The sequence below is a fragment of the Bactrocera oleae genome, chromosome 2 (assembly GCF_042242935.1).
Source record: "Bactrocera oleae isolate idBacOlea1 chromosome 2, idBacOlea1, whole genome shotgun sequence".
Classification (NCBI taxonomy): domain Eukaryota; kingdom Metazoa; phylum Arthropoda; class Insecta; order Diptera; family Tephritidae; genus Bactrocera; species Bactrocera oleae.
This window is the reverse complement of record NC_091536.1, coordinates 24,991,116-25,015,548: the sequence shown is the minus strand read 5'-3', so window position 1 is coordinate 25,015,548 and position 24,433 is coordinate 24,991,116. Positions and strand designations below refer to the sequence as shown.

At 35.0% G+C, this 24,433-nt stretch overlaps 3 protein-coding genes and 1 long non-coding RNA gene across 11 annotated transcripts; 2 read left to right on the top strand and 2 right to left on the bottom strand.

The window, feature by feature from the left end:
* Positions 1 to 161: 161 nt before the first annotated feature.
* Positions 162 to 1,617, bottom strand: LOC106618083 (SAP domain-containing ribonucleoprotein). The gene is made up of 2 exons (XM_070112854.1): positions 1,458 to 1,617; positions 162 to 1,395 (listed from the first exon to the last, which is right to left on the bottom strand). The coding sequence occupies exons 1-2, from the start codon at positions 1,485 to 1,487 to the stop codon at positions 409 to 411; spliced, it is 1,017 nt and encodes a 338-aa protein (XP_069968955.1). The 5' UTR covers positions 1,488 to 1,617; the 3' UTR covers positions 162 to 408.
* Positions 1,618 to 2,030: 413 nt separating this feature from the next.
* Rab23 (RAS oncogene family member Rab23) lies at positions 2,031 to 9,254 on the top strand. 6 transcript variants are annotated; one of them, XM_070112855.1, is made up of 4 exons: positions 2,031 to 2,279; positions 6,805 to 8,028; positions 8,149 to 8,613; positions 8,826 to 9,254. In XM_070112855.1, exon 2 carries the CDS (start codon positions 7,149 to 7,151, stop codon positions 7,872 to 7,874), a length of 726 nt encoding a protein of 241 aa, XP_069968956.1. In that variant the 5' UTR covers positions 2,031 to 2,279; positions 6,805 to 7,148; the 3' UTR covers positions 7,875 to 8,028; positions 8,149 to 8,613; positions 8,826 to 9,254. The 6 variants fall into 6 exon arrangements, with proteins under 6 accessions (XP_069968956.1, XP_036233057.1, XP_036233056.1 ...); XM_036377164.2 differs by lacking the exon at positions 8,149 to 8,613 and having other exon boundaries at positions 2,033 to 2,190; XM_036377163.2 differs by lacking the exon at positions 8,149 to 8,613 and having other exon boundaries at positions 2,033 to 2,271.
* Positions 9,255 to 10,049: 795 nt separating this feature from the next.
* Atg17 (autophagy-related 17) lies at positions 10,050 to 23,738 on the bottom strand. Of its 3 annotated transcripts, none has more exons than XM_014235656.3 (6): positions 22,933 to 23,738; positions 13,881 to 15,732; positions 12,212 to 13,818; positions 11,844 to 12,111; positions 11,641 to 11,746; positions 10,050 to 11,573 (listed from the first exon to the last, which is right to left on the bottom strand). In XM_014235656.3, exons 2-6 carry the CDS (start codon positions 15,408 to 15,410, stop codon positions 10,936 to 10,938), a joined length of 4,149 nt encoding a protein of 1,382 aa, XP_014091131.3. In that variant the 5' UTR covers positions 15,411 to 15,732; positions 22,933 to 23,738; the 3' UTR covers positions 10,050 to 10,935. The 3 variants fall into 3 exon arrangements, with proteins under 3 accessions (XP_014091131.3, XP_014091132.3, XP_036233048.2); XM_014235657.3 differs by lacking the exon at positions 22,933 to 23,738 and adding an exon at positions 19,595 to 19,667; XM_036377155.2 differs by lacking the exon at positions 22,933 to 23,738 and adding an exon at positions 19,591 to 19,666.
* On the top strand, positions 17,562 to 18,890 carry LOC138858863 (uncharacterized). Its single transcript, XR_011397888.1, has 2 exons — positions 17,562 to 18,529; positions 18,597 to 18,890. It is a non-coding gene; the product is annotated as an uncharacterized lncRNA (long non-coding RNA).
* Positions 23,739 to 24,433: the final 695 nt, after the last annotated feature.

Here is a 24,433-nt window from a genome sequence, read left to right as displayed (position 1 = left end):
ATACATTGTATACCGCCGTTGCATATACTATATATGTAGTGTAGCCAACTGGTCTTGAGCAGAAATATATATTTATTTTAGGCGTACATATGTATTGCCACCCCTATTGTTTATATTTCCGAACCGTTTCGGCCAAGCTGCAGACAATTAAATATAAACTATTTTTTTTCTTATTGAACTCTTTATTGTACGGTTAATAAGAAACATCTTCCTAAAATGGTAATTTTTTTTATTCAAACAATATTTGCATATTCACCGAGTAAGTGTTTATGCTTAAATGTGCAGAATGTAATTAAATGTTATGGATACAAATTTAACTATGTAGCATATCCTTGCGGTTACGGAGTAGAACTAGATGTAATGTACGTTAGTAGTTTGTAGGTGATGATACAAATTATTTGGATGGCTCTAATTACCAGCAATTGAGGTTGGAGGTGTTGATGGCGTGACCACTGGTGCTAGTTCTATACTCGGCTCGCTATTCTCAGTATTTCCGCTCGATGTGGCAATTTGTTTATCAGTTGATAATGATTGAGTATTTTTGAAGCGTTCTAAACGTGCTCGTGCCTTTTCAGCCCACATGTCATCTGATTTTGTTGAACCGACAGCAACACCGGTTGATGTGGTTGAACTCCCCGCACCGAATCGTTCTTTTCGCTTCTGTAATTTCTCCGCAGCATCGATTTTTGCCATTTTTGAGGAAACAACGCAACCAAAACGTTCCGCTCGTTTTTTCAGCATTTCCATTTGTTTGACATCATTGACAACGGGCTCTGTGGTAACGCTACTTATCTTTGTATTGCTAACAGATTTGGTTGAGATTGCAGCAGTGGTCGAGTTTGAGCCTAGTCCAAATTTCTTGGCACGAAGTTCCAAACGTTCCATTTGGGTTAATTGTACCACTTTTGGCTCTTTAGAACTGAGATCACTTACGGTGATCGGATTGCGCTCACTCATTTTCAAAACCTTTTCCTTTGGTGGCTCGGTATTCTCTTTTGCTGTTGTTGATGTTGCGTCTTCAGTGGCCGATGAAACTTTGTCCCCGTCATTTGTTAAGGTGACTTTACGTTTCAAAATAATTGTTTTTTTATTAGTTGCAATATTTGTGACATCGGTACTTGGCTTATTCTCGTTCAACGGAGAAGGCAATTCAGAAGCAGTAGGAGTACTGGTAGGACTTTTAAGTAACTCGTTTTCATCTGCAGCAATCGGCGATTCCTCTTCATCGGTTAATACAGCATCGTCATCAAGCAGTGCGTCCTCATTCGTAATAGCTGAATCTTCTAGAGAAATATCACCCTCAAGTAGCGCTGTTTGTAGGCGGTCTTGAAGTTCCGTTTTATTACCCGTGGTAGCAAGGCCACGCAGCTTTAGCTCGCGCTTCAAATCAGCCACCTAAAAAGCAAGTTATGTACATTAGATCATCAATCACCGATATAGAAGATTACATCATTTACCTTCATTTTTGTTACATCCGATTCCGGCATAATTTTGGTGTATTTTTCTTAACTTTTGGCAAAATTAATTTCTTCACTGTAGCCTTCTTATTGTTTTTCGTTCAATCACACAAACACACCGGGCATCGACGAATTGACGTTATTCTGTGGAATATGTTCAGTACATGCACTGCAAATGAATTTATCGAAATGTGACAACTAAAGCACGTCTTATTGTGAGTTCATACTGTACAATATTTTTTCTAAAAACTTTAAAACGGATGCTTTTTAAAATTATAAATACTTAGTTATTAATAGTTAAACCTTTCGCGTGCCGTAGAATGTTGGGAAAATCTGTTTCAAAACTGAGGCTGGCTTCTTAAACCTCTGTATTTATATACGTTTATAAATTTCGAACTCAGGTAAGCTTCAAACAGTATAGTTTTTTGATTCCAAATGAAAAGAATTTATCTCGAAAAACAGTTAAAACATTGACGCTGAGCTGTACTAGTACAATTTATTAGTAAATATAATTTCAAAAACGTAATGTAGGTATAAATGTAAGGTTGTTAGATATTTTAGTCCATTTTATTATAAAATATTTATAACACACCAAAAACAATGGCTTAACGTTTAAGAAACAACACTGAATTTTCTAAGCCAAGTTTTCTGGGACCACACAATGCTTTAAGGCCAAATACCAAAACGGCCGCTACCATCATTGGCCGAGCGCAGTCGCAACCAACCATCCAGTGTTAGTGTATCTTTACAAACGGCAAACAAAATACTAACGAGCAAAAATAATTAATATTTTATGCTTTACATACACACAAAAGTAAACACGTATGTATGTATTCTTGTAGCATCCAAAAAAAAAACATGGAAATATGAAGTGAAGTGATAGTGTATACGTTGGACCAAACTTTCACTGTGCAGAAGTTTTCAGGGAAAAACAAAAAATAAAATAAAAACAATAATAAAGAAGGTGTTTCAAAGAACTGACTCGTTCATGCAAAGAAATATGTTAAAACGCATTGCAATTGATTTCTTGACATGGTGTAACTGAAACCAGCAACAACGAAAGGAATATTAACATAGCAAGAAGGAAATGGCAAATTTACCATTACATTCACCTATAGATTGTCTACCTATTTACATGCAATAAGAATTAAAAAAAATTCCTTGGTTTTATCTTGGCTAAAAATAACAAATACTGTTTCTAATCTAATTCACAACAAGAACTAAAAGATCTATATAATTAACGAGAAAATCACATTATAGTCATACATTTGCGAATTAAAAACGTATATAGAGTTTTCATTGACGAAGTCGTTTGCATATCGGAAGCCCAATTAGCGGTTTTCAATTTGCTTTAATCTACTTACCTGTACACATCTATGTCTATATAATAATAAAAGTTGAATCCAACTATCCCTAGCAACTTCTTTAAAACTGAGAAACGTGAACTTATTTAAAATGCAGTAAAAATTCTCACTGACAAATACATACAAATTTTACTTACATATGTATGTATTAAGAGAGGCAGTAGTAATCAAGTGCAATCAAATATTGCAAGCTGCAGACCGTCATCTGCAATCCACCGTTGTCTAGGAATTAAAAAATAAAAACTTTTATCACGCCTTACAGACCAAGCCATTGCGATCAACATCAATACCAAAGCAGCTTCATAAGGAATGTTTAAGAACAGGTGCTTGCTGATTTAAAAGCCGCTATGGCAACATTTACGAGTATATACATATGTTACATATGTATGTATGTGCTTGCCGGTTGGCTTTGCTTGTATTGTGTGGGCATTAGTGATAGTTCTACGCATGCGCTAATGAATTTTTACCAGTAAGAGCCATTAAGGCATCTTTTTAGATATGACTTTGAAAATATGTATGTATATTACACAGCCACATCCATATATTTATGTATGTATGTGTGTATATATGCGAATATGGTTTTAAAAAAATACAATGCGTACAGCGTTTCGTTCCATTTCTGAAAGCATGGTAAAATATTAAATACCTTCGATTGCAGTAAAAATTGAAATAATTTCAGATATGTATAGATTATACACACATTGATAACTGTTCTTGTACTCCAACGCTCTATGTCGCTGGAATTAGTTATCAATATGCGCTTCTATCTCACTGAAATGTCTCTTTAACTCTTATAGGGGCATACATAGTAAGACAATAAGTGATAGTTGGGAGATTTAGAATTTTTGGTACGTGTGGACATTTCGATAAATCGCCTCATTTCTTTGATTCCGTCATTTGAATTGACATTATTTTACTGTTACGCATATTTTAGTCGGTTAGAGTTAAATATTATTACGCTAAAGAATAAGTAAAGTGAGAGTAAGTAATGTCTATGTTTAGAATATCTGAGTTAATCCCCGGCGATTACGATATTTTACAATCAGCTTTTTTGCAGATTTAAAGTTTCTTCATCATTCTTGCTGTGAAGAATATGTAAATACATACACATATGCAGCAGTCAAAAAACAATAGTGTTTTACTTTCAAAGCACTGAGTCAAATTAATTAAAACAATCAATAAATCAAATGTCGGTGTGTTATTGAATCGATTGGTCGCAGAGATCGAAGATAAGCCAAATACTTTTCACCACATGTAGTATGCCTAAAACCAATAAAGTAGAGTTAAGATCACTACTAAATTAAAAAGAAAAACTGGAAAAATGTATGTAGTTAGTTTTGAGCAAAAGAAAATTATTCTATTCACTTTGTGGACTAGTGCGTGAAATACAAATATTTATGTTAAAAAAATTACCCGTACTTGAAGTTACAGCTTAAATTAACGGTCTTATATACACTGAGGGTCGCAATCCTAGAAAAAGCGCTAACACCACAAACAGGCCAATCTGCTTAGCCTCTTTTCTTTCTTACTATGCTGTGACGACCTTAATTAGCAACGCAATGAAGTTGGTGAGTGGAGAATAAGCTACCAAAACCAACTAAGAGTGACAATAACAACAATAATCACATAAACCACAACAAAATGGTTCCAACATAATCGCATATATAGATATAATATATTAGTAATAGGAGTCTATCACCACGAAATAACTGTGGCAAGAACAATATTAATACAACAAAAAAGCAAGCTGATGATCAACAAATGTAAACCACCACTACGCCATGGAAGAAAGAGTAGTGACCAAGTCCATACATACATACACACAGATATCAATACCCGCAAAAAGAGAAAAAATAATGGAATAGCTGAATTTGTAAAAGAAGTGGGAAGCAAAGAACATCTTTGAAAAACAGCCAAGAGGGATAAAAATAGAAATTGGAAGCTATGTGTGCGCACAAGCCGAGAACTAGCCAGTTCGTTGAATAAATACAACAATAGTAAAAACACAACAGCTTCAGCCACGCTTTGAAACTAACCACTGAACTGATGGCAATGAAACCTACTACAAGTACCATATGTTTGTATGTATATATGTATACATTATCGTCCACAAAAAGAATAATACTTGAACTTGGATTTATTATGAAATACGCATACATATCTTATACTCGTATATTATTTTATATGTATATACAAATGAAACGCTATTTCATTATGTACCCGCAAAACGTCCGAACCATAGCACGGAAAAGCCTGAAACTTTGCACAGTTATACATTTATTCCTGCAGGAGGTCCTAACGGGGGCCTTTTTAGCAAAATCATCGTCGATTTTGCATCTCTATATGTACATACATACATATACATATGTATGTATATTAAAGAAAGTCGTATTAGTACAACTGAACTGATTTGGCTGAAAATGGGTGGGGAGGTTGCTTAGAACCATAGATGCTTTTTGTCTTTTTAAAACTTTAAAAGTAAAAAAATGCATATATAAAAAATTATATTTCAAATCATAAGCATGCGTTCAAAAATCATGTAAGAATCATACGAATATTTCTTTACTTTAAAAACTATAGTTACTGTACTTATTTACTTACTTAAGTACGTCCATTTGGCTGCCAGCTTAACCAATTTATTAGGTGCATTCTCTCGGAAAGTGCACATCTTCTCTACAATGAAACCTACACATCTCTGTATATGTAGGGACACACATCAACTGTCTATGAGAATTCTTCACTGGGTAATTCCCAAGATACAGTTTTCGTGTGTTTTAATTAACCGTGTAACATCTTAATTAATTGTCCCACGTGAGCTTATACATATATCTAACACGTTGGATACACACCGTTTGGCGAATGTGTAACTCGGAAATGTATGTGGTACGTAAATGCGCTAACATGGCCTAAGTGAGTTGCTGTATTGTCAATTTTCATTCATTTGTAATCATAAGGAGAGTCACGGTTTGAAAACATTTTAAATTTCAAAGAATGAAACTATATGGCGTCCCACAGTCCATTCATTCATGGAGAATATCTAAAATTCCCCGAAAACATTTTTTTTCTAAATGAATTTTAGAATACTGTGGATGAGACAGCTGTTTGCCATCAAATTTGCCCAATATGGCCGAGGCGACAGCAGAGGTGTGAGCCGGTAGGTTGTTATGATGGAGAAGGACTGTTTTTATTAGATCGTTTTTCTGCAATTAGACGTCGAATTGGCTCAATAATTTAGTAATAGAGACGTGTTGCCCTTCTAGGCAGGTAGTCGATGTAGATGACCTTTTTGTGGGCAGCTGGGTGTGGTTTGAACTTATTTTAAAGGATTATCATCGAAGGAGAGACATATTGTGACGACTCCTTATTCAAAAGCCAATGCTCAGAGAGTCTTAGTAGTTATCAGACCGTCCTCGTATGGACATATGAATGCGACAAGGCATATCATGAAATTTTGCAATTGCCGACCGGTTACACCGGCAAAGCTGCAAATTGCTTTCGCAAATCCGTTGCTTAATTCACTAAATGTCTATGATGGTCAATGCGTTAGCAATGCTGCTATTGAACGTTCGTGGTTATGATAGCGTAGCCGCTGATGATTAATAACTTTAGTGGCATTGCGTATTTGCCGTTAGTTATTTAGTTTATTGGCTTCTTTTTTGCATGCATGTAAAACATGTGTATATATTTATTAATTTCAGGCTTGCTTGCTCCTTTAGTGTTGTTGCTGTTTGTAGTTGAAAGTGCAGAGAAAACGTTTAATAGAAAGTGAAAGATAATCTTCGAACCAGAGGTCAATAACTGAAATTGAAGTTAACCGTGCTATAAATTATTACCAAAAATGTTAGAATTACACACCATACATATGTATGTATGTTTGTTTGCATTGCGAATAAGTGCAAGTGCAGAAATAGATAAATAACTTAAGATCGAAATTGTATGAATATTCGTGAACGATTATTAATAATTCGTGTTATATTTCACAGGTTGACCAACGCCGCCGAACAATTACAACGAGCGCTAATGAAATAACAGCTTAAAATCGCTCGCTATAATCGTGTATCGTTATAACGCGACTGATAACCGTTATCTATTGTTGGTCATTACAAAAGGCAAACTCTTCCGTTCACTCGTAAATTTAATTACTTCTTCGCAGCGCAACGTGCGGCGAACAACAACACCAACGACAAGTCTAGTCTTTCCCTTTGTTGAAGCACAAAGCTCGCAAGTCATACGTAACCAACCATATTTACCGAGACGGATACACATAATCAACACCGCTGACATAAATAAAACACCAACAACGGCTCCCTCCAACACTTATGACATAATGCGCGAGGACGACATCGAAATCGCCATCAAGGTGGTGATTGTGGGTAATGGCGGTGTTGGGAAATCATCCATGATACAACGCTACTGTAAGGGTATTTTCACCAAAGACTATAAGAAAACAATTGGTGTGGATTTTCTGGAACGACAAATCGAAATTGACGGTGAAGATGTGCGCATAATGCTATGGGACACTGCCGGGCAAGAGGAGTTTGACGCCATAACCAAAGCTTACTATCGTGGTGCGCAGGCGTGTGTGCTCACTTTCAGCACGACCGATCGAGCCTCATTCGAGGCCATCAGAGATTGGAAGCGTAAAGTGGAAAATGAATGCAATGAGATACCAACCGTAATTGTACAGAATAAAATTGACCTCATCGAACAGTCAGTTGTATCGGCAGACGAAGTGGAAACTCTGGCGCGCAATTTGAATTGCCGCCTCATACGAACATCCGTTAAGGAGGATGTGAATGTGGCATCCGTTTTCCGATATTTGGCTACGAAATGTCACCAGCTGATGCTCGGCGAAAACACCGAACAGTCATATACACCAAATGGTGGCAGCAGCGGCGTAAATGGTGGTTCCAATGGTCATCAGCCCACAATTAGTGCCTTCAGTCCAACATTCACAAAGTCCAATAGTGGCACGATTGTGTTGCGAGCAGCCAAAAAGAGTTCAACAGCGCGGAAACGTAAAATTGTGCTAAAGAAATGCGGTATTTTGTGATTTGCGTGACAACAGCTGGCAGGTGGTGAGCAATTGGACGAGTAGAGGATTACATGTGGACGAGATGTGTGCAAGAAAATGGGCACGAACATGTTGAGTAATGGAATATTTGATGATGGAGGGAAGATTATGCAGTTGCTTGAAAGGAGTGAAGGTAAGTCGGCGGCGGGGCGCCAAATATGTGCTGTGCATTTGCTTTTCAATGCGCACATACCTACATATATACAAACATGTATATACATAAGTATGTGTAAGTGCATCATTTCTTTTATAGACTCGTAAATAATGGTGAAAGGAGTGAGCATACAATTGCGATGAGGTGGAGCACACTTATGTTTTTCTTTCATTTTTCATTTAAAATAATATATGCATTGAGTAATTGGAGCGTATTTAACTGTAAAACATATTCGACTAATTAAAGATGAATACCAAATGAGGTTCAGATGAGGCGTGCGCGAGCACATAGCCAGCCAACTTTAATGAAATGAAACAAGAAAACGAATACAAATATCTAAGGTTCAACTCTGTGTGGCCACTCGTAGAGATGGTGTGGCAACAGAATCTTGAAACAAACACTTGAAAAATAATTAAATATAAAAAAAGGTGATCGGATAGTGCGGCTCACATTAATATTGACACAACCAAATTGCATAAACTTTTTGGCTTCATCTGCAATACTTTTAATATGAAAAACCAAGTCAGGGAAATTAATGAGAGCTTCTCGTCGTTCGTAATGTTGGTGGGTTTATTTGCGTGTGGTAGACAAATAAGCTCTAATGTAAATTTTTCATAACGAATATACAATAATATACTCTATACTATATATGGTTGTATATGTGTACATTCATATTTATATAAAGTTTTGTATGTATGTATGTACACATGTAAAAAATTGGTCTCTGCCTCAGCCACTTGTATGCAGTTATTTTAGCTGTTTATTTTTGTTTTCAGATGCAGTCTCCCACGGCCCACGGCCATTGAACTCAACTAACCATCATATGCTAAACTCTTTTTGACTGCTAGACTGATATATAAATATATGTATATGCACAACTGGATAATAATAAAAAAAATTTTAAGTAACAGTAAGACAATGTTTGTAGTAATCCAATATACATATACATAATTATAATAATATTTTCCTATTATAAAATTTGTTGTATGTTCACATATCTGTATACTGTTAGTTTAATTTAATTTAGATTGATTGTGTTTGCTAAAGAGAGCGTGTGTATTTTTTTAATTTACGATATTTTATCTGCATAGTCGGTTTGTATTATTATTATGTGGTAGAACGTTAAAAGCCTTTCGTTTTGATTAATATTGTAAAATATAATTTTATTTATAATAAACATACTTATGCTGTTTTACCATAAAAAATTCTGATTACTATATCCTCAACAGGGTATATGGTATTAAGTTTATTATACACAGAAGGAAACGTCGGAGACCTTATAAAATATATAAATGATCCAACATGACGAGTTAAGTCGATTTAGTCATGACTGTCTGTCTGCAAATACGGAAACTAGTAACTCAGTTTATCAGATATGATCTGAAATTTTGCACATTTCCTTTTATTCCAAAAAGGCTGCACATTTTTCTAAACTGTCGATAACGGTCCACTATAGCATATAGCTGCTATACAAACTGATCGTTCGAAATAAAGTTTTTGTATGGATACCGTTTTTATTTGATAAGGTATCTTCACGAAATTTGCCATGGATTATTTTTCAAGGTAATGATCTATCTCCAAAGAGCAAGGTCTTGTATGGAACATATTTATTTGCGAATGGTATTAGAGCTTCGGTGCTTGTTTTCATAATCATTTTAAAAATTACATTATCAGTTTGAGAAGATCATACCAAGTTGACTGCATTCGGTTCGGCAAAAAAAACCTTTATCTTATGATAAGTTGAACTTTTATCCGTACTTGTACCACTTCTACTTCTATGTTCAACTTAATAACGACCAATAGTAATTTCACAGCCTGAATAACAGAGATAACTAAGTTTTGTTGCAAGTGTGAGTGTCTAAGATTTAACCTTTCTAAAATTCAAATGAGATATCACCTAAACTATATGGTGTTATTAACGGACTAAGCCCAACAACATTCAGCATGAGCTTCTATGACTTTTACGGGTTTCTTAAAATGCTGTCGAAATAAAAGAAGTATTTATAATTTGTTTCTCGTTTTATTACTTTAAAATACGCATTTTGTTAATTAAAACTATTATTTTTATAATTTTTTCTTATCATTTGCTGATAAAAAGCAACATAACAATTTTGGGGGTTTTTTGAGAACAGTTTTCCCCATTTTGAAATTTCAAACCAATGTATATTTGTTAATCGGTAATTTTTACTTTAAGCAATTTTATTTATTTTGTTGCATAATCTTAGCACATTTTTAAATTTTTCATTTTTGTTTTAGAAAGAATATTATAACTATATTTAAAGTGCAAATTTTAAGCTTTTTTTTGCAGTAAGTTAAGGAATAAAAAATATATGTCTATATATATATGTATATATATATATGTTATATATACGCTTGCGTATGCAGTTAAATCTAATTGTGTCACGCTCCTTTTTATCTCGCTGAGTGTAGGATAGCTTTGTCAATTCGTTTGGGTAGTTCGTGTACCCTTTTTAATTTATATATATATTATTAATTTTATTATACTCTAACCCGACCAATTGATTTTTGGACTGCTTGTTTTGGGTTATTGAGAGTGGAATTCACGTATAGTTTAATACCATTATAACTAATTCATACGATTTTACAACTATTTTAAATATAAGTTAAAGTGAAATTTATTTATTATTAATATTTTTAATAAACACATACTAATTTTTTTTTTTGATAGTTTTGTCCTTATCACCCCACCTTTCTTAGTTCTGTCTCATTTCTCAATTCTCATCTCAATATAACATATATTGCATAAAACGTATTTATGTTAATTATTACGGTTAATATATGAAAAGGGGCTTCGTTTTGTATTTGTTGCATTTGTGTATCAAACGTATGATTTACGTTATTATCGGCGTGGAGAATAAGGAATCACTATTCAGATACAGCAAAGTCCGCATCATCCTTGTGTTCCAATGAGCGATATTCATCCGAATCTTCGCTGCAGGCGGTGGCGAAGGATGTATTTTTTAAATCAGCGGAGCAACCGCTAACGTCTGCAGCCTCTATGCAAGGATCCGTTATTATTGGTATAACATTTTGTTTTCCCGATGACGTTGGTTGCTCTGTTATCACAGTCTGTAGCATTAATTGTTGAGAAGGCATAGATCTCATAGACATTGGTGTGCTGGTTAAGGTAGGCAAATTTTCCGTTTCATCTTCTATACTAAAGCTAGTGTAGCGACAACGTTCACCCGATGTGGTCGCAATTGGATTATCGCCATCATCCATGTGTCCAGAACGGTCTATTGCTTTCGAAGTAACTTCGATTTTGGTTACTGTTGTGGTGAAATCAACCACATCTTTTGTGGGTGCTGTTGTCGCAGTAATGCTCTCCTCAATGGTGCTAATATTGGGCGAAAATTGAGGTTGACGCAGGGTTGGCGAGGCTGGATTACAACCGCTTACCGGTACGAGCGCTTTACAGACACTGGGCAGCAATGCAGTGGTTTCGTTGTCAGTGCTCGTCTCACATTGTGAAAATGAGGTGGACGTAGATGTGCAGAATGATGCTGTAAAAGTAGATATTTAATTTTGGTAATGAAAATTTTAAAAAATTATATGTTTTTCTTTAATTACATTCGATTTTTTCCCGACGTCCGCTTAAATGTGGCATGCTCGACAATGGTACGAGCTTTATGCGATAGAACCTTGTGCCTTTAGAAACACGATAACGGTTTTCATCCTGACAGATCATGTAAAATGTTAGAATATTCGAATTAGAAAATGCATTGCGTTGCGGAAAGTTATTTGAATACAATTCATTAAATGAAATCGCTTACCTTCCTAGCTTGACAGTACTCTCTATCGATGACACGCCCAATTGCATAGTAAGGCACCGGTAGGAGCGTATTTTCCACTATTGCATTTTCACTTGGAGATGGTGTGGCCGGCATGCGCAAATTCATAGCTGACAGACAGTCTCCGTGGACGAAATACAGAATTGGAGAGTCCTGGACTACCATATACTGACTGTGACGCATGCTCCACACGACGAATACCACATCACCTTTATTGCAAGAGTCTAACAGTAAATATTTATGACTAGAACTGCAAAAATAACATAATACATAAAACATCATAATTTTTGTTAATAACACAACATCTAGAAACATCTCATATAAATGAGTACGCGTCATTTTTTACTTACGCCTTTAAGGCAGCAAAAGAAGTTTCCATTTCCAAGCGCTTCGAGCGCTCCTTCTCAATGATTAGCTCCTCCTCCAAGCGATTCTTATCTCGATTTAAATACTCTATCTTTTCTTTAAGCCAGCTATTGCCCTCCTCGTTTGTGAGTGAATCGATCCGCAGTTTTAGCTGATAGATCTCTTTAGTTAGCAAAAGGTTCTGCTTACGCACCAGATCTAGCTGTCGGTCTTTCTCCTCGAGCATCTCCTTCAATATGTTCACATTGCCAATCACAGATTCTGAGTTTAAATTGAATTTTGTTTGCCAAATGGCGCGCTCCATATCTAAAGCGGCAGCGATGGACTTCTCCTTTTCAGTTTCGAACGACGCACGCAATTGGGCGACTATCGCCTCATGTTCACCACGATCGATTGTGTTCTGGTCGATGTTGGATGGCGGACGTTCCAATTTTTCGAGACTTGTTTCGGACGGCGATAGCTCCACGGAGGTCATGAGTTTATAACGACAGCGTAGCGATTCTATTTCAGATTTATGCTCGTGTAAAAGTTCTGCACGAGCAGCCGCCACTGCACGTTGCTGCTCCAGTTCAGTCGAACAGAGTTTTTCTTTCAATTCCTCCAACTGCGGCTGTAGCAATTCCACATCGCAAAGTTTTTGTCGCAAAGCGGCAAGCTCACCTTCACGTTGCTGCACTGTTTCATTCAACAACTCTTGTGTTTGGTGCAATATTTGCTCACGCTGCTCACTTTGCATGCGTATCAGATTCCATTGATCATGAAGCATTTGCAGTTCGGATTGCAAGTCTTCGCGGTAGGATACAACTCCTGTGCGGCAGTGATCCAAATCGGCACGTGATAAACGTATACATTCCGACGATACCTTATACATAGCGCCTAATATGCTTCGCAAACGTTCTACCTCAGCAAGGGTGGACGATTCCGATTCGTCTGTGAGCGTCTCGGCGTTTTGTGTCAGTAACAAGGAAGTGGCGGCACTGCGGGCAACTGTCTCAACGTTTATTGTGGATGTGGCTGTCGTGACAAGCATTGGTGCGGTTGATTGCGTGGTTGTCAGCTTTTCGAATTCGTTTTCCGTATCTGTTTCGGATCCTTCACATCCATCGCCGGTCTTCTGCAACTCTCCGAGCCTTTGGGGCATTAGCGGTTTCTCACCGGTACTCAACGCATTGCCGATACCCTCCTCCGCTACAGTCGATGTACCTATAACTGTTGCCACCTGCTGGCGAAACAACTCTTCCATCCGTTCCTTCTGATGGGGACCCGAACGTGAGACAAAAAAATTTATCACAGGTCCCATATCGGGCAACTTTATCTCTGATGCCAAATCTGGCAGATGTGAGGACAACATATCAATGTCTGATTTGGTGATGTTAGGCAATCGAGCATCAAATACTAATGGTGTTTCATTGGCGAATGCAGGCGGCATGTCGTTCATACCGGGAAATAATTTGTTCAAAAAATGACCGTCAAAATTGTCGTTGAACTGTTGTCGCCTCTTTATTTCTTCGTTATGGATTACTTCGAAGTCTTCTGCAAATTTAGTGGCCCAAAGGCGGAACTCCCCGGAAAATATTTTACGTCGTACCACCTGAAAGTTAAGATTAGATTAACATTTACCAGTTATATAGAGTTTCATTGGTATCTTCTTACCTCTGTAACTGCAGCCACATATATGCAAGGCGCCTGGTGTATTTGTTCGATAATCTGTATATGCCGTTCGGCACGACGTAAACAACGAAGATAAAATAGTAGGCGATTATCAAACTCACTCATGCTATTCTCTACATGCCCAATGCGTGTTAGTCGCATGTGCAGATTTACACCGAGCTCATCTTTAGCTTTGGAAATAATACGACGAATTTCACGAATTTTTTGATGGTTTGTAACCATAACCGCCAGCTGAGACTGATGCGATGCGCAAAGATCTGGCAATATTGATGGATCATTTAAATCGTTGGCCCTACTTTGATTTTGTTGGAAAGCGGTGGACAATTCTCTTTGATCTTGTAACAAGCGTTTGATCTTATACCTGAATTCCTCTAGTCTGCACAGCCTATCGCCGAGGCCCTTAATCTCTCGAACATCGGGCTGCTCGGCTTGTTTTAAAATGTGTTGAACTTCGTTTTTCAACTGAGCGTAAACATCTTTGTCGAATGTGCCAAGACCTTGGATGCATTCTTCGCACATAATTTGTAATCTATTCTGATTTTCCTTGGATGTAATCCACTGCAAGAGATTTAATGTTGGACGAGAGCTGCTGCCAGATGAACTATGTGGATTAACGGTTGCCACTGGAGAGTTCGCTGTGTCAGTCATTGTTGCCGGTTCCCCGACTAGTTCTCTGCCCATTCTCGGTTTCTTAATCACTGTCGTCGAATTTTTATCATCGGCGATGACAATATGATTGCTATGACCCGTTATGGTTTCCGATTGCTCGTTACTACTAGTTTGTTGTGCAGGCATGCCACCTGCCACTAGCACTGACTTCTGCGTTGATTGAGACCGCGAGAATACTTCGTCCGGATCAAGAAAATCATCGAACCCATGGAAATCTTCCTCAGCCATAGACATCAGACCCGGCAAAATGGGAATTCGCCCCAACATGATTAGATCATCGTTGAAATTATGCAAAAGCTCTAGATAGCCATCGCGTCTTTCCAGGTGACGATCAAAAGCAGTTGAAAAATTTGTGAAACGCAACCGAAACTCCTTGATCAGGTCTTCCATGTTGGCCACAACAGCCGACCAACCCTGCTGTTGAAAATGTTGGTCACGCACAAGACGCTCACATAGGTTCTGCTCATCTCGGGCATACTCAAACATTTTCAGTGCTAATTGAGCGCGTTTCTCTACGGAAGAATAGATCGGCTGCAACTGCTTGCAACGCTCTACTTGTTCTCCCAAATCTCGATCTGGCTCATTCGCTGGCAATGACGGCGGTGTGCGTGGGTCTCCGGTTAAGAACATATAAATTGGATTCGTGTCGGTACCAGCCGAATAGTAAGAGACCTGTGTGGACGATGTTAACATCTCACCACCGCTTATCAATAGCACAATATTTACAGCTGGTATGCCGTGCATTCGTTGAATGGTATCTTTAAGGTTCTCGACCGAAGACAATGCCACTGCCATGTCAAAGGACATCATCCGTCCCATGTCGACATGGAACACGTACAACATCGCGAATTTATTCGTTGGCTTTCGGTTGTGTGCGAAATGTAGGTTTATGTGTATGTGTTGATCCTAGCTATTGGCAGTGCTACAAAAAGTTATAACTTGTTTGTTTATTAATAAGTTAATCCTTATGCAAGAAGTTAAGAGAAGTCTCAACGACAATAAAGCGTAGAAAATTAAACAAAGGTCGACGCCAGGGCTTCAAGAGTAGTGGTTGTGCGCTTCTTTGCCGGTGGTGGTGATGGAAGCAGTGGCTATCAGCGTAGCAATCTTGCTGCTCTTCGCAAACATATAAAGGCTGTTAAAGGCCTATTAATTGAAATTTGACCTGTGCAAATAAAAGAAAGAATTGTTCTATAAGATAAGGTTTTTCATATACATATATAATTTTCATGGTCAGAATAGTAGGTCAATCTTCATTAATTTTAATATTATTCTTAACAACATCGAAATGATTTTCAAACATTCTACTACCTTGTGTGTCTAGTTAGCTTGATGAATAAAACTAAAATTTCTGTAACATTGGTGTTGTCTTATAATTGATTGACTAGAATGCAACTAATACCAAATATAATAGTAATTTTTTTCGAACACTGTAGCCAATTTTGTGGTCATAGACGCTATCAATTGCCTACAGGTTCCCATATGAGTATTATACCAAGCTTCTTTAATTTTTCCCTAAGTTGGATTAAAAAATTGTTACCAATCTCTTTTTGAGTTCAATCCAAAGATACACAGAGAGCAACTCGAGCAGATCCATCTTTCTATCTTTTTCTTGACCTGTCCTCTACCATGTTGGAAAAGCTGGGTGAGTTCTAAACGCCCATTCACATACAACTAGCCTCGCTTTGCAAGGCAGTTCATACTGAAACAACGAAGCGCGGAAAATAAAGAGTATGCCATAATGAACGCTTTGCTTTCAGGGTTTCTCTTTAATAAAAATGGCAACTGTTGCTTGACAAACTGCAAGATGAGAGCGGCTCAACATTTTGCTTGACTTCGCGTCGAAAACTTTTTATGTGAACGTACTCATACAAAAGCGTAAATCGAACTTTTCTGTGAATTCGCCATAACACTTTTCGATTTTAAGGCAATTGCAAAAAAAAAGTTTAGGACCATCCCATTGATGGAAATGACGGTCTCCAGCTATAAAACTATGTAAACCGATGATAGTGGAGTTTAGTCATGAAATAAGAAATATCCTGTACAACAGGTTGTGTTGAAACACAAACAAACCGACAAAGCACTAACAATTCATAGCAATAGTAATCACAATAATTAAACATCACAATTATATCAACTCCCAGCAATATCTAATGTATATAAACAACAATGCACAAAAACATTATATGAAATAAAATTAAAATAAAACCAAAACCTCGTGTATGTGCTGAAATAAATATTGAAATAAAATTAGCAACAAAACACGCGGAATAGCAAATCTGAATATCATAATAACAATTAAATTAGAGATAATTTAGTCACACAACAGCGCAACGACACGGAATGATAAGAAAGGTAGTCTGCACCACGCTAAAAATATTATAATGTTAGACACGAGCAAGCGAATTCTAAATGTAGAAAAAAAAATTAAATTATGAGACGTTAAAAAATATGTGGGCATGTATGTATGTATGTAAACACATAAAAATAAAGCAATTAATGCAAATAAAATGCATAAAACATTAAAATGAAATTGAATTAATAGATTGGTTTAAAGAAAAACGAGAATACAAATAAATACAGTAGCTTTGCAATTTGATGGAACAAAATTTGAACAATAAAATTTAAAAAAATCATATTTATAAATAGAACACTTAATTGACTTTAAGAGCATCACTGTGTAGTCTCTACAAATATTGGTATAAACATTGTGGCATGGATTATTGTTTATTAGGGATTTATGCGATGTAGACATTGGTACGAAACAACATAAACTCAAGTAATTGCCAAAAAAAAGTTTAATAGGGCTCTTTACTTTCCACAAAATTCGGTTCAAATGATTTTTCCAACAAAATCATAAAGGGAAATTAGTTTAAGACATTCAAACATCGACAAAATAAATAAATAAATAGACGAAGATCTACTTGAAAGACTGGTGAGAATTTCATACAAAGGTATAAATAATAGGTCTGTAAAAAGTAATCAATAGTCGTAAAAGCGTTTATCATACCGGAGTATCACTGTAGAAAGAGAGAACTGGTTTCTCCTAAACGCCAATATGCTTAGTAATATTATTTAGAGAAATATACATTTGTTAGTATACATATGTATACAGGCACATATGCACATAACTATTTCTTGTTCGTAGATATATGAGTATATCTACGTATGTACACGTAGATCGTAATAAAATTGTCGCAATGAATGAGTTGATTCGATCATCACGTCGCCATTATACTTTGACAGCCGCTAAGGCGCTTTACCCACACGTGTCCGGCGCAAAAGCTAGCCAAAAACAACTACAAACCGCAGTTGTACTTGCAAATAAATATAAGTATAAAAGCAAAAGGAAATTTTATATAAAAAATAAATACATTAGTGAGCACGAAATAAGCGTGTGCGCCTCTAAGAATCTATACATGTGTAAATGTGAACACGAAATGTAAATATCTATGTTTATACACATGCCAGCATTTTGTTTTAAGTGTTAAAATATTGTTGCTCTGTATAGAGTAGTGTCAATAGCACCGATGTAGCAAAATAATTCTTTTTTGAGTTGCGTGATTTTCACCAAAACATACATACATATGTATCTATGTGCGCATGTGTACTATATATAAATCGAAAACACACATCTATTGCGTATTGTTAATTGAGAAATGCGCCTGTAACGAGTAAAGTTGTAATATTAAGCTTTTCATGAGTACTTATATTGTTGTGGAGCTGCAGACTGCCGCCGACAAGGTGTCTGTTCTTGTTAATTTTAAAATGCGTATTTACGTATGATCATGCCTATGAGCTAATAAAGCACTCTCAAGTATTCTTATCGATTGAGTTGAGTGCTTATTTATTGATAAACTATAGAAAGTGATTCAAAATTGATAATTTTTTTGAAATAGCAAAAACAACAACAGCCTTGACTGCTTGTTGCTTTGGTGTCTCACATTGTTTTGGTCTATGGTGTAACTATTATTGTTGTAAATAATGTCCGAATGTGATTAGTTTACATATCAAACTATATCTTTATAGACAACAACTGATCAGCTCTACATTTATGCGATACCCTGTGGGAATTTACAAAATAATCTAAAGTAATCAGCATAGAATAGAGAATAAATGAGGTATGCACCGCGACCTAACGTCCAGCACATTGATGAATTCGAATGTACTGTTAGGTGCTATTGAGGCGATGTGATGCCTATTTGGAAATAGCGATGAGCTTACTTTGATTACACATTTTATAAAGTAATTTAACAACATGTACTTTATCGTTCAACAAAATTTTTAGTGATTTATGAAAATATATACTATTTTTGAATTAAACATTTGTATTTTAAATGTAATTTAATTATGTTGTGTCGAGTTTTAAGGAAATTGTAGCTTGTTGACTAAACTCTTATAATATTACGTAAGCTATTATCTACACAGAATATGTTTTTATTTTTAAAAAGAAAAATATGTAATTTACCTCTGCGTGTCCTGCAGGGTATATGAACTCATGATAATGTATATGGGCAAAAATAATCTTCTGCTCCAATTTCACCAAATGAGTAAATTGTAGCGATAAGAGCTTTGTATAAGAGGAGTAATTAACATTGGCCTAAAAAATTACTACTTGAAATTTTTCGCTATACATATGTACATAACATTGCTAATAATGAAGACGTAATAGTATACTTGTTCTTATTGAATTATTTATTTATTTTTCACGTTCCTGACCAACATATTATTTACTAAAAAAATTAAAGTAGCGAGCCATACCCCAATCGATCGGAATCAACGTAAGTCTGGTATAGAATTCCAGATTTTTCTTTATACATATAAGAAATAACTTTCAATAAAAAAACTTTTTAACTATGTACCATAGTGAACACTTTTCTTGATAAGCCAAGAAATAGAAAAGGGGCGCCATTCTCTATGCACACGTACTTACGGCTAAAAATCTAGCTGAAAACGTAGATCAGAAAGCTAAATTTCAAAAATATAGTACTAAACTATGCTTTGAATTTGAAAAAAATCTTACCTACGTTTTAATTCACCTTGGTTACACTAGCTTGAGAATTTAACAATATTTTTTATACATTCATTTTGTACACTTTGAACTGAACTAGATAATCTAAATAACTTGGAACATATTTTAGTAGATTTTCGTAGGTAGTAAGATAATCTATATTTTCCATGTACATTTGTACCTACTTACAGGTAGTGTATCATATTTAAGGATCTTTGGGAATCCCAGCCCCATTTTCTAAAAGTTGCTTGCTAAAGTTAATTTTCACTGAAAGTACACTGGAGGGTAAATATAAGATATACATATGTATGTACATGTTTCAACATATGCATTTCTTTTTATTCTTTTAACGACTTTACATAAGAAAACTGAGTATATGTACGTATGTACAGATGCAAACACAAACACTTCCACTGCGTTCACCTGTTTAATGCTGCCACCAGTCGATAGTGGCATTTAATTTCACAGGTTGTGAAACAGTGGGCACCATAAATTGAAATGCGGAAGTAATAGTGGAACATATGCATTTGGAACATTGGGAAAACTACATATGGTACATATGCATATACCAAGTATGAGCATTTTTTTTGTTAAAATGAAGTACTAATTTTGATTGGGAATTGCTTTTTACACATTTTGACCACCTTTCTGGCAATTTGTGGATATCATGCCTATAGAAATGTTCGTATTTTGAAGCAAACCAATCAGATACCCAATTTTCGACTTTTGCGTAGGAATCAAAGTGCTGCTCACGAAACACAGAGCATTGCCTTCTTACCGAATCAATCTGTTTTTGCAATCAATGTTGATGGTTATTCCGGATTAACCCATGAATTTCTCAGTTTAGGATTTTTAAATATACATATTTTTCATCGCCAGTGACTATTCGATGCAAAACTGATTTTATGTTCGTGTCTTTGAAGCAAAATTTCTTAACTGTTTTTTCGGTTTTCCATTTGTCTTTCATTCAAATCATATGGCACACATTTTCCATACTTTTGGATCTTTCCCATAGCTTTCAAACGGTCTGAAATTGTTTTTTGTGGAACATTTAACATGGCTGCCTTTTTCTTTTGACTCAAGGCAGTTCAGCGTCTTCAAACTTTTTTGTGGTCTTCAAAATCATTATCTCTTAACCGTTGAAACCATCTTTTGCATGTTGCTTCTGATAGAGCATGATGACCATATGCCTCGGCAAGCATTCGATGCGACTCTGCACCACTTTTCTTCAAATGAAAAGCTAATGCTTTCCGTAAATTATAACTATCCGGTACAAAATTTTACATTTTCAACACAATGAAGTGGGTTCAATGACTGTAAGGTTATTGAATATGTTTGACAGATGTCATGCCAACTAAACAGAAAAAAATTAAGGCTCGTTCACAACAAATTTTAATGCTCACTTCATAACGGTACACCTGGTATTTAAACATATTCGACTGAAGTAGCCAATATGAATGTTAAAATGCAGTCCAAGGAAATGTAAAAAATTTTACATTCTTCCGATAGTGAACTATCCACACTATATTTTCAAATTTTACAAAATATTAAGACAAAACACTCTTAAAACGACGAATTAAATAAGTAGTGTTTTAAGTATATCTATTTTGTTATAATTTATAAATTAGATGAATATCATAATATTAATTTCAATGGTGGTTTAAAAAAAAAAAAAAAAAAATTGGGGAGGACAGTAGATATAAAAAAAATGAGGACACTTTATGAGATATTAGACTCGTTTGCTATTATTGATAAGCTTTTCATCATAACCATTTTCTATGACTTCGTAACTTCCCATCGTAAAGGTTTAAAAAATAGATGAACATACATACATATGTTAGTAAGAGCGTATATGTATGTATATATATATACATATGTACAGTAAAGGATAAAATTGTTCACGATATTTTTTATTTTTTGGGTTATAAAAAATTAAAAAAATATTTACAATGGAAAAATATTGCATAAAAGTGATTATATAACACGCGAACTCAAACTATCTATATTCGTGAATACATTTGTCCCTTACTGTATCCGAGCATATGTGAAATCTTTTGAAATTATTGGGTTCTTATTTCGATCAAGCATATGAACAGGAAGAATTAATGCTTAAATCAATTAAGGTTGGCATTTTACACGTATCCTATCCCAAAACGAATTCTGCCGACAATCGGTCATTTCAGTGATTAATAATTATCAAGTAATGACGTCTTTTTTACATACAAGTCAATGATTATATTATCAGCGGTGATTTTATTTATTGCTCAGAGAAGTCAAAATAAATGTATTTAAAACCAAAAAAAAAATTTAGAAAACGTATGTATTAATGTTTCTGACTCTTGTTTGACCTTTGATTATTATATTTTTAAGTAAGAGTGCAATACAATGATTTGTGCAGTGCTTCGAGTACTTCGAGTTTTTAAGAAACGTATTTATGTACATACATACATATTGTATATACTGGAATATTTTATGCAAATCGAAGTGACAATGCATTAAATGCAGTACAGCAGTAGTGATATATAATATGTATCCCATAAATCATTGAAGTCGCATTGTCTGGTGCTATCTTTGGTGAAAATATGTGTAAATATATACACACATGCATACATTCATATGTAGTTCTATTTTCGACACCGTTTTCTCTCTGCAATACATTTGAATTAAATTGCAAAGATTAACATGTGACAGGTATGATCGCATATTTGTTTATATCGATGCACATTTGACACATATACAGCATATTATACTATATCCGTCGCTTATAGAAACATGAAATTGAACATTTTGGTTGCAGTAGTGTTGAAAAATCTTGGCTTCGTTCAAGACTGGTTCGGCAATTCATATAGCTTGCAAATATTTTGAACGACACTGTTAAACCATATACATAAATATACAGACCTCGTCAGTGGGGGTGCAAAGTGTTACAATGATTAGTCTACCTAATATGAGAGCGCAAGTACTAAACAAAAAAAGGGCTACCTAAGGTTGTTTCGCTTAAAAGTATATACATACATTCATACCTAGGCACGTCATTGCTCCTTTTAACTTACAGCTTAATACAAAAAAGCGTAAGCAAAAACATCACCTAGCTCCCATATGATTATTTGTATATGCATACAACGGTGAGTGTATCCATATGTACACTGCTGCATGGTTGCAGTTGCAGTCAATCACGTACAAATGTGGAAAAGAGATAGCACCAAAAACAATGTAAAGTGCATGTAAATAGGGAAACGGACCGTGATTCAATAGAAAAGTAAGCAAGAGATCAAAAATTATTCTTTATAAAGAAAAGCAAAAAAGGAAATTACAAAGTTGTAATATGCCAAACAAAATGAAAGCTCTACTTACCCTGTAATTTGGTTGATGATTAATTTAGATCTACTTTATTAAAAATCCAAAATTTTCGAAATTAAAAGTAAGACCTGTTTGTTACTGTTCAATCTTTTTTATCACAAGCTTTCACGAAAATTGATGAAGGATAAAAAAATTAAAATATTCACACGAGAGCTTATCCAACCGAATCTCCAAAACCTTAACTTATTTTTCTTTTTATAGTAATTATGAACCAAGGTACAATTTTGTCGATTTCTAAACACGGACAGCAAATAAATTGGTGTAGTTTCTATTCACTTCTTGCAGTTCTTTTGTTTCATCACTTGCTCGATGTTTGTATTACCCGTACCCGTTCACAAGCACTGTGTATGTTTGCCTTTTTATCTCTATGTGCGTATTTTCGTCTTTATTTATGCCAGCTTTTCTCCGTGTTTCGCTTTTCTTATATGCTTCTATTCTTTACACTGTTCTATTTCATCTCTTATATGCGAAAACTTCTTCAAATAATTTGCTTTTTAAACCTGCTTGTATATACAAAATAGAGACTATTTGCAGGCAAATATCACAATATGCAATATTACACCATAATTTAAATACTTTGTTTCCTTTTTTCGTATCTTCAAAATATACTAATGCTTTGTTTCAACTCTTGTATACATATGCATTCTTTATATTTGTTCTAATTTAAATTAAATTTAATTATTATTAATTTTGTTTTTAACTATTCCACAATCATATAACAAATTCACTTTTATCTTGATTATGAAAACAATTTGAATGGGTTTTCCTAATATATATTTAAAATTGGAGCGTATAAAAAATTTCTAGCACAACAACGCACTTTTCAACTTCCAATGTGTAATGAGGGAATAAAACTCGGCTGACTGTATTGAATGCATAGTTGCCAGCTTTTAAATTTCAAAAAGCACCAAAACGGTACAAAAAAAGGCGTTATTCGACAAAAAAGCACTAATTTTTTTTAATACAAATAATATATTTTCATAACAGTTTATATTTAACAAAAGTAGAAATAAACATACATATAATGTACAGATCTTATGATTTAAATTTACTTTTTCGCTCATAGCTATTGAATAGCTCTTAAACATTTATAATAACTATAAAATTAAAAATCCCAATTCCGTATCAATTTATATTATTTTATCATATTGTTAAATACATCTTACTGATATACTATATTGCAAAATTTATTCGTTCATAACAAATTTGTGTAAAAATTAATTTCTATACATTTAATATATAAAGTTATGCATAACACAAATTAATTGTCTATTTCCTCGTCAGTTTCAAATTGTAGCCATATTTGCCGCAATTTAATTTATGTTGAGTTCAGAAAAAAGTACTAAAAAGGGGACTAGGCACTAAACCATTATTAGGCGTTTTAATTTTTAAAAAGCACTAAGTTGGCAAATATGATTGAATGGACAAAACATTGCAAAAAGATACAGGGATGCCTTAAAATTATTATTTTTTGACACCCTTGCAGATAGTGCCT